Raw genomic sequence first — 16,762 nt, forward strand, 5'->3', positions numbered from 1 at the left:
AATGGTCCAATGCCCCCCCCATAGATGGCACCTTTGCATACTGATATGCAGAGACACAAATCATGGCTAATATTAAAAGTGATCAATAGCTCTTTGATATAATCTCATGATATGCAGGAACTGATTCTTGACTTTGCGTTGAGAAAAGACGTGATTCACAAACGTCTTAGCAGAATTTCCAGTTTCTTAGGAAAATAGCAATATGCGATTGGCACACTTCATTATTATACAATACACCCACAGTATGCTCACATACACCCACAGATAGAGTAAACACTCCCACCCATGCCCAATTGAAAAGGCAAGAAAATTGCACTTAGAATTAGTGCTCTTACGAAAAATGGATAAGACGTAGCAATCAGATTGAAGCTTGCCATTTTGTGAAAGCTTGTGCTGCTTTTGTGCGCAATATGCATCGGACAATAGATACTGAGACAGTATGGACAGTCCATGGCCGTGTCGTCTGAGGATGTGTGTGTGTGTGATTACCTGGGGAAGCCGGAGCGCAGGTGAAGTCCGTCTACATTCTGGCTGATGAGGTATTTGAGGTATCCTGCTCTCTGGAGCTGCAGTAGAGCCATGTGAGTCAGACTGGGACGTGCCTCCTCAAACGTGGTGTTGAAGTGAGGTGTCTCTCCTCGCTCCTCCATTGTCCACACTCCATTAGGGCCTCTGAAAAACACACAAATCACAAACATGCTTTTGTTAAAAGCCTCCAATCCTTGTTCTCACTTACAAGTATAGAGGTTTGTTGTGTTCGAACATTTAAGAGCCATATCGAATTGTCCTTGATCTTTTGAAAACACACTCTTCAGAACTCAAAACTCCATAGCCAGTCCAAACAGGATGTGTCTGAGTGAGATAATTAACCCGTTAGTAAAGTTCAGTGTACAGGTGTTCAGTTCTCGCAGTTCACACAACTCAAGCAGGATTAATTGAATCAATTCTTGAAAGATTTCTATACATTTTCGATCTTAATTTGTTTTCTTTTAAAAACAGTATTAGTGCATTGTTAATATCTTTCATTATTATTTTTTCATATTTTCATCAAAAGTTTTAATTAAAATCGCTTGATTATCACCATGATGCATCTTTTTCATCTCGTCTTTATCATCGTTTACAAAATAAATAAAAAAACATTTGTTAGTGAACATTTTTGTCTGTAATTTTGTTGATGAACACTGGTTTCAATAAATAAGACAACTGCACAGACACAAACTTGAATGAAGTTACACACTTGTCAGAATGCATAACTTGCTTTGTGAATATGCTGTTTCCTTAAAAACGTGCTCCACTTAAAGCAATATCCTTAACTGCTTAAACATGAGGAATTCACAGCAGAGTAAAAAGTAGCTAATACTTCAGTATATTTTTACAGGCTATTATTTCAGAAGCTCAGGTTTTCAGGACTGTTTTCATGTTGTTTAATCTTACATATTAAACATATTAATCTTTAATATGTTTAGTACATTTTTCAACAGATACAGTTTATACATTCTTCAAAATATTTGAATATTTTGCTACAGTTTGCTACATGTTTTTGTCATTTTGCTCATTATCGTTGACTAAAATGTTATTTTTGTTGACTAAAATGATATGCTATTTTAGTCAGTAAAACTAACTCAAATTAATGCATATAGCATGATGAAATATTGACTACATAAAAAGGATTTCTTAAAAAGACAGAAATTATCACTAAAATAAAAACTGTGTGAAAAATTAACACTGGTTGAAACTAATCTTCAAAAGCAAAAAAAATACAACAATAAATACTAGGGATGCTATGACTATGAATTTTTTTGCCCAATACCGATATTTTGCCACTCACCTTATTTTGTCATCAGATTACTGTTTTACTTTGGAATGATGCCTTAAAAATGTACAAAGAGGTACAAAAGCTTTTTTACTGTTCTAACAATAAATAAATTCCATTTAACATGGACTGGACAAACACATGACAGGACAATAGAGTTACAGTTACAGAAATACTCAAACCAGCCCGTCTGGCACCAACAATCATCCATGCAATTATCTAATCAGCCAATTGTGTGGCAGCAGTGCAGTGCAGTGCATAAAATAATGCAGATACGGGTGTTAATGTTAATGTTCACATCAGCATGGATAAAAAAATGTGATCTCAGTGATTTGGAATGTGGCATGATTGTTGGTGCCAGATGGGCTGGTTTGAATATTTCTGGGATTTTCACAGAGAACAGTCTCTAGAATTTATTCTGAATGGTGCCAAAAACAAAAAAAAACATCCAGTGAGCGGCAGTTCTGTGGATGGAAATGCCTTGTTGATGAGAGAGATCAACAGAGAATGGCCAGACTGGTACGAACTGACAAAGTCTACGGTAACTCAGATAACCGCTCTGTACAATTGTGGTGAGAAGAATATCATCTCTGAATGCACAAGCGGGACCTACACAATATTAGGCAGGCGGTTTTAATGTTGTGGCTGATCGGTGTATATATATGTACAGTATATAAGTCAACATTTTCATAGTAAGAATGTTGGAATGTTAGTTAACGGGATTGTTCACCAAAAATGAAAATTCTCAACATTTACTCACCCTCATGCCATCCCAGATGTGTATAACTTTCTTTCTTCCTCTGAAGACAAATTATGATTTTATTTAGAAAAAATATCTCAGCTCTGTGGATGAAAGACAGATCAGTACACCGAAAGTCCTTGATTTTTTTACTATAAATCTCCACTTTCAGTTAAACAGGCATCACGTGTGACTTACAGATGTGAAAGTGGAGATTTATAGCAAAAAAAGGACTTAAATATTGATGTGTTTCTCACCCACACCTATAATATCACTTCTAAAGACATTTAACCACTGGAGTCTCATGGATTACTTTTATGCTGCCTTTATGTGCTTTTTGGAGCTTCAAAGTTCTGGCCACCATTCACTTGCATTGTATGGACAAATAGGGCTGAGATATTCATCTAAAAATCTTCATTTGTGTTCTGCAGAAGAAAGAAAGTCATACACATCTGGGATGGCAGGAGGGTGAGGAAATGTACATTTTTGGGTCAACTTTTTGGAATTAAAATAATTTTTAATAATGTTTTTAACATAAGGGGTGCAACAGTTCGATTTTCTGATAAAGACAGATCAGTACTGTTGTCGCTGTGACTGTCAATTAACAAACACCATGAGTTTTCAACATCACATAGCCTACACCAGAGATGTGTTCAAAAACGAGCGATATGTCCAATATTAGCACCAAAAGTCCTTCAGTGACAAAGATTTGTTCACCCCCCTTAGCTTTTGTGTAGGTCACTTAAAAGCATTTCCATAATTTTTTCCTGTAAATACTGTTGTCATGACGAGTACATATCTCTGATGAGCTATTCAAGAGATTGGATAGATTCGCGCCATGAAGTGAGATTGCGAGGGTGCATGTTTGATTGACAGACCGCACGTGAGCGCACATGTACTGTGTATGAATGTGCTCACAGACCGACTGCCGCTCTCATAACGTCAGCCATGCTCAGATATTATATATTGTTGTTTTTTTTTGTAACATCCTCTTGCAGTTGAATTCCTTTTCTAACTTGATTCAAAAATGTAGTGAACTAAATCCTCATGAAACTAGACACCTCACAATTCATACAGATTTGACAGGTTGCTGATAAATGTATTTCTGATAATGAAATCATAACGCGGGCCTCGTGTTGAGTAGCGCTGGTTTATGGCGTTTTTTTCCCTCATTAACATGAGAACGAGAAAGAATACAACTTAAATATTACATGTTCTCTCTCCCAGTGTTATTCCATGAGAACTCCTGGCCTGAGCTGCTTGGAATCTCGGGTTTACAGAGATGGGGTTTTGCTTATTTCAGAGAACAGCAGGAGGGAAGTGCACTTTTTAACGTATTGAACTGCAGATGGAGTTACAAAGAGGGACGATCCATAACAATTGAGCCATTTACTCAAAAGGATTAAAATTCACTTGAACAAGAGCACTGTGGGCATGAATCTTGGTGCATATATACGAACATGCAAACACACACACACACTCTGAAATCCTGTAATCTTATTTCTTTTTCATGTTTTCCCAGTTACGCACGTACAGCGGTTTTCCCTACCTGACTTATAGAAGCGATATTCAAGATTTGATAGACAGGTGTTCTTGTGAAATTTTCATATCTAGAACACAGGAGGAAAACACACAGGAGCCCTCAGTATCACATGCATTCCCTTCAGTAACACATCAGATGAGGCGACGGAATGACGAAGAGGGAACATCCAGAAGAATGGAAAACCAGCAGAAGGAAAGAATGAGAATAAATGGAACAGGCGTTACTTAACATGACATCAAAACCATCTGAAACACAAATCCCTATACACGGTGTTGAAGGAATAGTTAACTCCAAAATGATTTACCGGTACTCGCCCTCATGTCATCACCCCATAATAAGTAAAAAAGCACCATAAATGTATCATAAAAGTGGCTCTTATGACTCGTGCGCTATACTCCAAGTCTTCTGAAGCCATATGATAGCTTTGTATGAAGAACTGCCTGAAATTAAGTAGTTATATACGGACAATCTCCTCTGCCAGTGAGCTCCAAGTAACCGCTGCGACTGGATCGTTGTGTCAGTGAGTTGAACTCAAGAATTGGATCAGTCCAATTCCTGAATGAATCATTCAGACTGGTTTGGTGAACTTGATAAATCGATTCATTAAAAATATTTGATTTAAAAGCATGATTTGTTCACAGATCATCGTTACTTCTCAAATAAACTCTCATGATTACACCAAGGACAGCCTATTGCAAATGTAAATATTTTCAGTGAAAAACTTTCATTATATGGAAAAGAGTGGCCACGATATTCTTCAACAATTCACCTTGAAGAATTCGGAAAAAAGAAAGTCATACGCATTGTAAATTACGCGTCAGAATTTACATTTTTGGGCAAACTAACCCTCTAACTAATTAAAATGACAAGCTAGCTGCAGGGAGAATCAAATTAAATCCCCTCAAAAATTCATAAAACATTATATATTTGTTGCTCAAACACAAATCTGAAAGTAAACCAAAGCAAAATGAGTTCAACTTGGCTCAGTGGCATGGAAATGCACTGCAAACACACACACACTCTCAGGCTCTCATCATGAACTTCAATGAGATGGGATTTTCACACACCAGAGGGCTCTATGCAGTCTACTACAGTGCGTCAGTGCTTCTGTTTGGATGGATAGAGAAGAAGAGTAGTAGAGTAAGATAGGAAGAGCACATTATGGAAAGGTATTATGTAAACAAGTGTGAAAATGGGTGAATCACACCAAAACTGTCAAAAACATGTCATATTTCACTCCAAAAAAATAAAATAAAATTAAGTTAAGAATTCTGCATTGTGACATTGTTTTCATGACAATTATAGGGATGCACCGATATGAAATTGTTTTGCTGGTACGATACCAATTTTAACAAAAAAGCTATTGGCCGATACCGATATTTTGCTACTTTCTCTATTTTGTCATCAGATCACTTTTTTGCTCAGGAATTATGTTTTAAAAAACGTACAAAGTGGTACAAAACCTTTTTACTGTTCTAACAATAAGTAATTTCCATTGAACATGGATTGGATCTGTTGAACACATGACAGGCCAAAATTTTAAAGAGAGTCACAAACAAAGAATATAGCTGCAAGCAGCGATACTGGGGTCAAGACAATTATCGGCATCATGAGCAGCAAAAGAAGCTTTGTGACATGTTTTTGGTTAGAGTCCAATGAACAGTGTATGAGGAAACTTTCAATCATTAAAAAAAACATTTATTTTAAAAATAACTAAAAATAGCTACTTCTTAAAATTTTTGTCCAGTATGTGGTGCTGTTCTGAAACTGCTCAGGTAGTATCTGGGCATAATGGTTATCATGCAGGAAAGCGTTCAAGAGTTATAAGCCAAAACATCCATTGTTCTATCTCCTGACCAGTAGGGGGCAGTGCGCCAAAACGCTGCAGGTAACATCAGGGCCTAATTGTGATGGCATGTACCAAGTTTCATCCCAATCCCTCAGAGCGTTGCGGAGATACAGCCTCAAGTTCAATTCTGCGCATTCTTCATCAAATTCGTTGAAGTGCCATTCGAAAACGGTATGGTTTATCAAAATTCTGTGAATAAATGTTTGTCGTGAGTGCCTGTAGATGATGCAGGCCAATTATCGTGCAAATCGGACAAACAGTCTAGGAGGAGTTTGAAAAAGTAGGTTTTCAAAACATTTAAAAATGGCAGACAGGAAGTTTGCTTAATTGGTATAATTGTTCTCGGCATGAACCACGGAATCTATCAAGACCAGTCTCATGACAGTAGGCAAAAGGAGTCAATAGCTATTAGCATGTTTAGAAATAGCATTATAATTTGAGACCACAAGGTGGCGCTGTCCCAAAACTTTTTGAGTCCCTTCAGAGCATGGTGCCAAAGACACATACAGAGTTTTGTAATGATACGTCAAGTCATTCGTAAAATACAGCATTTTATGACTAAATTCAAAATGCCCGACGTCCAAAATGGCTGACATAGGAATTTTTCATATCGTTGGACTCGCTATACCCCACTGAATCTAATGAGACCAATTGATGTTCAGAAGTTATAAGCAAAAATATGCGTTTTTCATATCTCGTGACCACTAAGTGGCACTGTTCCAAAACTGAGCAGGCACCCTCGACTCATGGTGCCTATGACAAATAATAAGTTTGGTATGAATATGCTAAAGCGTTACGGAGATATACCCTCACATCCATTTTGGCATGCTCTTCATCGAATTCATTGAAGCGGCATTCGAAAACGGTATGGTTTATCAAAATTCTGTGAATAACTTTTTGTCGTGAGTGTCTCTAGATGATGCAGGCCAATTTTCGTGCAAATGGACAAATGGCCAAGGACGAGTTCGAAAAAGTAGGTTTTTCAGAAAATTCAAAATGGCAGAAACATTTTCATGACGGAAAATGACGACATAGGGTGCAAGGAGCCAAGGAATCAGAGGAAAAAATAATTTCGTTTCTAGGACTCATGTTTCAAAAGTTATTAACATAAACGTGAGTGCAAATTTGGGCAGTTGGTGGCGCTAAAGTGTTTGAGGTAGAGACGCCAAATTTGCTGTGGTAACAGATCAGACTGTCCTCTATCTGTGTGCCAAATTTCATAACTTTCCCGCAAGCGGTTCTATGGGCTGCCATAGACTCAAGAGCCGAATAAGAAGAACAAGAAGAAAACTAACGAAAACAATAATAAATAGAAGATAAAAAGATAAAAACCTCATCATGTATAGGCAACTGCCACTTTCACAACTGTCACGTTTGTAACGACGGGTTCCTCATTAATGTGAGAAAGAGAATGATTAAAAATTAAATAATACATGTTATTAGGAGTGCCAACCCTTCTTCATATTGAGGCTATTTATTATTTTTAGTGTGATGATAATTAATTATAAATGAACCATCGGTTATTCATATTGGTGTTTTCATGCATAATACTGATTTGCAGATGGTTTTTATTTGGTCATTAGTTGGCCGATAAATAGTGGCTGCCGATAGATCAGTGCATCCCTACAATTAACCACATTTTCTTCACAAATTCTCATTACTGTAAAAGTATCATTTTCATTATTGCAATGGAAAAAAGATTATTCTTTAAATTGTACAGTACATTCCTACAACATGGAACATGTCAATATTTCACTCCACTGGCTACCTGTATCTGCACGCATCAAATTCAAGGCTTTGACACTGGCTTTCAGGACAGCCAATGGAACCACACCCTCTTACTTCAATACACTTCCTCGCTCTCTGCGGTCTACGAGCGAGTGACGCCTGGTGGTCCCATCACAAAGAGGCTCAAAGTCTATTTCACGATCGTTCACTTTCTCTGCTCCTCTGTGGTGGAATGAACTTCCAACCTCCACACGATCTGCTGTAACCTTCTCAACATTCAAGAATCAGCTGAAAACACATCTGTTCCACGAGCACATAACCAACCCACAATAATTTCACTTACTACTGCACTTAACGTACAAAAAAAATCCTTGTCTGTCTCTTTCTTCTGTGCTAGCTTGTGAGAACTTGGCAGTCCTATACTGCAGATGTTGTTAAACTTTATATGACAAATTGCTTGCTATGTGTCTCATTTGTAAGTCGCTTTGGATAAAAACATCTGCTAAATGACTAAACGTAAATGTAATATTTGTTGTAGTAAAATTAGACCCAATTAGATGAAGAAGAAGCCTTTATTTTTGTTACACATTATACCCCAATTCTTTTTTTCTTTTTTTTCCACATATCCCAGCTAAGCTGGTGTCAGAGCGCAGGGTCAGCCATGATACGGCGCCCCTGGAGCAGATAGGATCAAGGGCCTTGCTCAAGAGCCCAACAGTGGCATCTTGGCAGTGCTGGGGCTTGGACCCCCAACCTTCTGGTCAGTAACCCAGAGCCTTAACTGCTGAGCCACCACTGCCCTGTAAATTAATGCAAGCTGCAAACAAAGTCTAAAGTAAAACAGCCTTATATACTAAATGGAATTCAGTTTCTTTATGCAAAACTATATTTTTATTCCATGGTGAAACATAACCTGGATTTGTCTTGTACAAAATAGGCAAATAAAATACAAATAAATAAATAAATAAAAATGCATGATAGCAAGGCAGTCTGACCATCAAAATCGAATAAACTTAATAAAGAAAAGGTCTGTAACAGATTTAGAATTGTTTAGAGATAAGAAATCCTCAAAACAAATTTCTGGAGATTATCAACAATATGACAAGCAGTCTACATCTAAACATCATTCAGAACAGATCAACTATGTGATGTGAAACTGTGATATAGAAAAGCAACACATTCTGTGTGATTTAATATGGGACACGATTTTAATGCTTTTTTTTTGTGCTTTTTTTTTTAACAACAGAAAGTACGGTTTAGTTCTGAATAACAGGAAACTGAATTGTTCATTTTTTCATTCTATTTTATTTTTAATAGCCTAAGTAATTGAAGAATGACATCCAATTCTTTGTTTGTCTTTCCTTTTTGATATCATTTTGCAACATGAACTTTTGACATAACCAAGCAGATATTTAGTAACTACACTGCTTAATTTCTCTGTCAAAGAAATATTATGCCAAAACAGGCTCTGGGAAAATGAGGTTTTGGGTTATCTCTCAAGGATTAAATCTGACAGAAAATTCCGCATTCATTCCATCTACTGGGCTACCAGATGATCACAAATTAGGGTGGAAGGCATAAATGTATCTCTGGGCACTTTTAAATAAACGATTGCATAAGTTGGAAATATTTTAAAAACATTTACATTTATGCCCTTGCCTACCAAAGCAACTTGCGTGGTCATTAATAATCTAATCGAATATGCTTATTGACTGTTGATTGATCAGTTTCAGCACTAACGCGGACAGTTCTGAGTGGGTCGAAACACTGCCTAAGGCTGCTGACCCCTGTAGCTAATAACATTCTTTAAATATTTTGGGTGAACTATCCTCTTAATAATCTCTTGTCCAATGTAAATCTTGAGTGAGCTCATGTCCTGCTACTGCAGTGATTTATGCTCTGAGCATGAGCGCCCTCTGTCATAATACAGATGAACTGCTAGAAGAGTCTCCACTTGATACTCATTTCTGTGACCCCACTACAGATCACTCATCTACAAGCACATTAAAAGTATGATGTTGTTTTTAAACTTTATTCAGTACTGATTCAAATGCGGGCAGTGTTTTCTTTAACCTCTGACACATCATTTTATTAAACAGACAATATTATATGTATAATATACATTCATTCTTCTGTTAAAACTTGTGTATAGAGCTGTAAAGTTCTTTAAATTGTCGGTTACCGAGATTACAGGGTTGATGGTGTTACGTCGTCATGGCAACAAAGTGGTAAAATTGGATATAACTTTACACAGACATGGTTAGTAAATTATTTTATCACACTGAAATCATGTTAACATGCATATTGTTTACGTCTTGTGGCTGTAATTGCATACCCATTAACTTCCATTCGTAAGTGCCTCGCTGTAACCCAGATTTTGTCATTTTTGTTTAAGAAAAAGAGGGAAGAGTTTAAATGAATTTTTGTGGTACTCAACATTATGCCACAAATGTTGTTGATTGAGCTTACCTTGTATTGAACCCGGAACATTCTTTTAAGTTATACACTGATTCATACAGAATCTGTGCACAATTTCTGTGCTGATGGGTTCATCCAAAAGCTGAAAGATTGCGCTTTCAGAGGCTTTATATGAGTTGGATGAAAATACGGTGCATTTCGAACTGTTCTGAGGCCAGTGCAGATAGACGATGATAATCAGTACATAGATTCAGAATTTATAATGTATTATTTTATTTTAACATGGTTGGCAGTGAATGGATGATGCTGGCCATTACTTGTATCAGAATTAATTATGCTAATTTCTGATGTAATGTCTGTAACATCTCAAAAACATGAATAACCAACACTCCTGAAACATAATAAACAATCTGATTAAAAAAAAAAAATTACTTTCTATAGCTTGGTATTATTTAAAATTTCACAACTTAGTCCCATATGTGGACATCAATTTTTATGAAAACTATTTGCTCTAGTTTAGTTTTTTTTTTTTTGCCTGTTTATTGGGTGCTACTAGTTACAAATCAAAAAGGGAAATGGAAAATGCACACAGCAGTGACGCTCGGGAGGTTAAATGGAGGTAAATATGTTAAATGGAGCTGAGAGTACTACACTCTTATCAGTAGATGAAAGAATGATCAAATTAGCAAAAATATTTAGTAAATAACTCGAATTTTATGCATGATGGGGGCTTGCTTGATGGTGTAGATTCTGCCTAGTTAAAACATTTACTATTGCCACTATTGTATTAATACAGTAACTACTGCCATTATCATATTCATTATATGTTTACATGCATCTCAACTTGAGCTGGTTTCATGTATCCGTCTCCCTCTGTGAGGTGTGTATGGTACCTGAAGTCCGGGATCCCTGTGGAGGTGCTGATTCCTGCTCCTGAATGCACCACCATATACTGTGACTCCCTGATCCACTGCGCCAGAGTCTCCACTTTATTCTTCAACTCATCTGAGCTGTCAAACACCTGCAAACACACACACAGATGTGACTGTCAGACACTGTCCTGAATCATGACAAGCAAAGTCTGGCAAACAGACACAAACACACACTATATTGCCACTTTTACAAAAAACATTTTCATAGACTTTTTAAAATAATTGTGGCATATTGCCATACTTATCCATCTTTTAAAGGTCTACATATTGATATTCCCCTCCTTTTAGACTTGCTCTATAACTTGCTCTGGATTTATTTTATGATTCCCATCATTTTTTCATGATGTAGTCTTCCAGTTTTCTCAGTAATCACATGCAGTCTTCCTTTGCACAATTTATCATTATATATGACAAGTGTTGGTGAAGAGCATGCTTGAGATGAATTATGAGACAAGTGTTTTAAAAAAAAAAAAAAAAAATCAAGGTCAATATTAGAGGTAGACAAATGTATCAGTTTTACCGATTAATCGGTGCCGATAGTTGCTTTTTGGAACTATCAGTTATCAGGAAAAAACTATGCTGATTGCTGCCGATATTTTTTTTTTAATTACTCCGTGTTCCTCTGAAAAAAAAGGTTTTTTTTTAATTGAAATGAGGGCATGCAAAGACAAACGCGACCATATGAAAATGTCCCTCGTCAGCACATACATTGTTTCTCCAACTTTATATTGTGAATAATAATAATAATAATATAGGCTATAAAAAGCTTAATTTGGTAAATATTAAATATTGAGCACTGTAACGGAGCTAAGTCTACGTCATTTCAAAATAAAAGTCCCTGGTGTGTTTCAGGCTTTTTTAGTGTTAAAACTCCCATATTATTTTCAGATTATTATTGGGATTTTGGATGAAAAATAAACTACATCTGGGATAGTATTCATTTTGGACTCTGACCTCTATGTTTGTGCTGACTAAGAAAATGTTGTAACATTCTATGAATCGATTTGAAAAACTATTGGCCGATTAATCGGTTATTGGCCTTTTCCACCACCTAAGTTATCGGTATCATCAAAATCCACTATCGGTCGACCTTTAGTAAATATCACTTGTGATCACAATAGTTTTATTGGCCGTCACTTCCAATCAAGATGTAATTTTATCAAATTATGCAAAAAGTGTGAAAATATTATTTAGTTGTGTGTATTTAGGATACATATTATGTTACATACAATGTTTTAACAGGATTTTACTTTCTAGAAATTTACAGGGCTAAAAGTGCCAAAACGTTGAAGAAACACCCAATTATAAAACCGATAGTTCTGGCTCTGCAATCTGATTGGATGAGCTGAAACAACTGAATTCCATTTTAATGTGCCACGATGCTTGCCAAATGTAAATCGCTCACTAAAACACTATATTACATTATTATTGGCCGGAAGAATAGCTAATTGTGATCATCGATTATTGAGCATAGGTGATTTATATCGTATTGTTGGTACCATTCCCTATTTACCATGATAAAATCACTGTATTGTGCCCTTTCGTGGCATATTGTTTTATTATGTCAGCACCCGTGTTGGGTGTAATGCATTACTAAGTAATTAATTACAGTCATTAAATTATTTTTTCATTGAAAAAAGTAAAGTAAGGGATTACTCTGAATTTTTCAGTAATTTAATTACAGTTACTTCTGATGTAATTGTGTTAAATACTGTATAGACTCTAGAACAATTCTATATAAACAACAGTGAATTTAAAATTGAAATTTAACATCTAATTTTAAAATATATGTTTTCTAATTTAACGCTACCCCTTTATATTCTTTGGCCAGTTCATGAATAATTTATGATTTTATATGATTTATTTGAAAGAATTAAAAGAACAGTTTCATGTCTAACCTTGTATTTTTCATGTGATTGATGTTGGCTTTTAGAAAGTAATTAGTAATAAGTAATGCAATTACTTTTCAGACAGAGTAATTAGTACAGTAATCTAATTACACTGTAGAATATGTCATTACTAGTTAGTAATTAATGACTTTTTTAGAGTAACTTACACAACACTGGTCAGCACCTGCTGAAATGTTTTATTTCAGCATTTGTTATAGTTATATAATATAAATATTATCATTTGCTTTGCATTAATAGCGGCAAAAATTGCACAAACGAGGCACACTTTTCTCTATTTTGTATTAGTCTTTATCCATGTGCATTCACAGAGATGAAATACTGGCTTTAATACAAAATAATAAAATAAAATTTAAAACGCCAAAGATTAAAATATGTTTATAAAGAAGATAATTTACATTAATTGAAGCTAAATCCAGATAGCATGCTAAGAGCAACACATGTAAACATCACCTCAGGGAGGCCGCAGATGCCTTTATCCGCATACGGAGAGAGTCCAGCGGCGTAATTCACCGACATGATCCACTTTCAGAATAAATGGTAAATGAAAAATAATCTTTAAAAGCAAAAGTTTGTTCCACCGTTCATTCGGTGGTTTGTGTTGCTCCGGCAGGTGACGTCATTGAGAATGTGTACTGCGTGCAGCTCCACTGCGCACATAACGTATGACGTCAGTGATAGTATGTGCAGGTTGAGGATGCCTCAGAAGCCTGAAGTATGATAACAGTGCTAAAAATGAGGCATATTTAATTAATATTATAATTTTATTAGTAAAATTTCACATATATACATGTAAGTTTTCCACAAAAAAAAAAAAAAAAAGCCCCTTGTCTCTGTAGCTTTTAAAGAAATGTTAAATTATACATCTGCTATTGGGGTTAGTACCAATAGAAAAGTTAAGACTGTTAATGTATGTGCTGTTTACAAGATCTTTGAGTACTATCAAGATGTTTGTAATTATTTATGGATTCACTTTTTTTTTCTTCCCTGGCAGTAATACATGTGACATGGTGTGATGTAATGTTGTTTAACCCATGATAATATATATATATATATATATATATAAAGGTCAATGGGATTTTAGAATTCATTACCTAACAGCATCTATAGGGAAAGTGAAAGGATTTTTATGTATATAAATGTGTGTGTGTGTGTGTGTGTGTGTGTGAGAGAGAGAGAGAGAGAGAGAGAGAGAATATACACCGATCAGCCACAACATTAAAACCACCTGCCTAATATTGTGTAGGTCCCCTCGTGCCGCCAAAACAGCGCCAACCTGCATCTCAGAATAGCATTCAGGGAATCAGCAGTTACAGAAATACTCAAACCAGCCCGTCTGGCACCAACAACCATCCATGCGATTATCTAATCAGCCAATCGTGTGGCAGCAGTGCAGTTCATAAAATCATGCATATACGGGTCAGGAGCTTCAGTTAATGTTCACATCAACCATCAGAATAGGGAAAAAATGTGATCTCAGTGATTTGGACCGTGGCATGATGGTGCCAGATGGGCTAGTTTGAGTATTTCTGTAACTGCTGATCTCCTGGGATTTTCACACACAACAGTCTCTAGAATTTACTCCGAATGGTGCCAAAAACAAAAAAACATCCAGTGAGAATGGCCAGACTGGTTTGAAATGACAAAGTCTGCGGTAACTCAGATAACCGCACTGTACAACTGTGGTGAGAAGAATATCATCTCAGAATGCTGTTCTGAGATTCGGGTTGGCGCTGTTTTGGCGGCACGAGGGGGACCTACACAATATTAGGCAGGTGGTTTTAATGTTGTGGCTGATCGGTGTATATATATAAATATATATATATATATATATATATATATATATATATATATATATATATATATATATATATATATACTGCATATACTGTATATATATAATTTTGTAACTGCTTAATTCAGTCAGAATATCAGAATGTGTCTGTCTGTCTGTCTCTCTGTCCGTCCGTCCGTCCGTCTCTCTGTCTATCAATCTATCTATCTATCTGTCTGTCTGCTATCTATCTATCTATCTATCTATCTATCTATCTATCTATCTATCTATCTATCTATCTATCTAATGTCTGTCTGTCTGTCTGTCTGTCTGTCTATCTATCTATCTATCTAATGTCTGTCTGTCTGTCTGTCTATCTATCTATCTAATGTCTGTCTATCTATCTATCTATCTATCTGTATATCTATCTATCTATCTATCTATCTATCTATCTATCTATCTATCTAATGTCTGTCTGTCTGTCTGTCTGTCTGTCTATCTATCTATCTATCTAATGTCTGTCTGTCTGTCTGTCTGTCTATCTATCTATCTAATGTCTGTCTATCTATCTATCTATCTATCTGTATATCTATCTATCTATCTATCTATCTATCTATCTATCTAATGTCTGTCTGTCTGTCTGTCTGTCTATCTATCTATCTAATGTCTGTCTATCTATCTATCTAATGTCTATCTATCTATCTATCTATCTATCTATCTATCTATCTATCTATCTATCTAATGTCTGTCTGTCTATCTGTCTCTGTCTATCAAGTGCAGTTCACACTAAGCGTCAGCAGGTGACGCTACAGGTCCGTGCATATGATTCGTGACCGGGCTCCTCTCTCTCATCTCCTCCCGTCAGGTGCGGGGGGCGCGAGCGTGACATGTGTCGAATAGAAAGTAAGCGTCGCGTGTTCAGCTGAGTGCGTACTCTCTCCCCAGCGCGTGTGCGTGCGTGTGTGTATGTTATTATTATTATCGCGCCCTCCGCTGCGCGCAGAATGGCTAGATTCACCCAGACTGAAGAGAGAATACAGCAGCAGCAGCAGCAGCAGCATCCTCAGCCTGCCCACGCCAGCCTGCTCCTCACTACTGGACCTGGGGCGGTACCGAGCCAGGCAGCGGCACCACTGCTCCTGATCCCTCACCAGCCCCAGTACGCGCACATCGCCTTCCCCAAGCCCATGAACGGCACGGAGCACATCCACTCCATCCACTCCGACAACGGCACCATGAAAGACCAGGATGCCATCAAGCTCTTCATAGGACAGATCCCGCGCAACCTGGAGGAGAAGGACCTCAAACCTCTTTTCGAACAGTTTGGAAAGATCCACGAATTGACTGTCCTTAAGGACCGCTATACCGGCATGCACAAAGGTAATCATCCGCTTTAATGGGTGTTTAGTGCTTTGGACACATGCATGCCACCTGGTTAACCTTTATAGTGTGCTTTAGAAGATATGGGATACACATTTGATCATGTCACATTATTTAATGTCTTCTGTTGCGCATGTATTTATTCTTTACGCACAGTGCATACTCTATTCCTATCCTTATATTTCAACTCATTGTGCTCCCTTCCACAATATGGGAACACAGTCAGTGTGATTGCAAATGATTTACACCAATGCATGCTGAAGATGCTAATGAAATTATATTCACGCGCTTGTAGAGTAATGGTCTGATCTCATGCAATATACTTACGCACTGTTTTCGTGTTTGTGTTCACCCTGTGCATCTAGTTAACCCTGGTATTCATTATAAGATGTGGTGTAGAAAATAGAACATATGTTGCTTAGGACATGCTTTACTGTTCATTTAAATTATAAACATCAAGCATGTTCTGTTGCGCTGTCGGCGGAACCTCAGTTTTTTATTGCAACTGATTTTCATTATGTCAGATGTCACTCAAACCTGATGCTGCCTGTTCCTCAAGCAATACGCTGTTGCATGCATTTAACATCATGTGCGTTTGGTTAACCATTATATGCTTTATAAGACAAACAACAATGTTTGCAACTCTTTACTTAGCATATACTGTAAACATTAGAGTGTG

General features: G+C 36.7%; 2 protein-coding genes across 2 annotated transcripts in view; one reads left to right on the forward strand and one right to left on the reverse strand.

Moving 5' to 3' along the window:
• LOC127443196 (NAD-dependent protein deacylase sirtuin-6-like) overlaps positions 1–13,552 on the reverse strand; it is a 38,766-nt gene extending 25,214 nt beyond the window's left edge. Inside the window, exons 1-3 of the mRNA XM_051701786.1 lie at positions 13,383–13,552; positions 10,984–11,111; positions 490–672 (exon numbers count right to left, since the gene is read on the reverse strand). Coding sequence (XP_051557746.1) covers positions 490–672; positions 10,984–11,111; positions 13,383–13,448 — 377 coding nt within the window. The 5' untranslated portion in view covers positions 13,449–13,552. The remainder of the gene's footprint in view (positions 1–489; positions 673–10,983; positions 11,112–13,382) is intronic.
• A 2,116-nt stretch (positions 13,553–15,668) lies between these two features.
• Positions 15,669–16,762, forward strand: part of LOC127443193 (CUGBP Elav-like family member 5) — a 239,602-nt gene continuing 238,508 nt past the window's right edge. Inside the window, exon 1 of the mRNA XM_051701782.1 lies at positions 15,669–16,083. Within this exon, the coding sequence (XP_051557742.1) occupies positions 15,708–16,083 (376 nt within the window). The 5' untranslated portion in view covers positions 15,669–15,707. The remainder of the gene's footprint in view (positions 16,084–16,762) is intronic.

The sequence above is a fragment of the Myxocyprinus asiaticus genome, chromosome 6 (genome assembly GCF_019703515.2).
Source record: "Myxocyprinus asiaticus isolate MX2 ecotype Aquarium Trade chromosome 6, UBuf_Myxa_2, whole genome shotgun sequence".
In the NCBI taxonomy this organism is placed as follows: Eukaryota; Metazoa; Chordata; class Actinopteri; order Cypriniformes; family Catostomidae; genus Myxocyprinus; species Myxocyprinus asiaticus.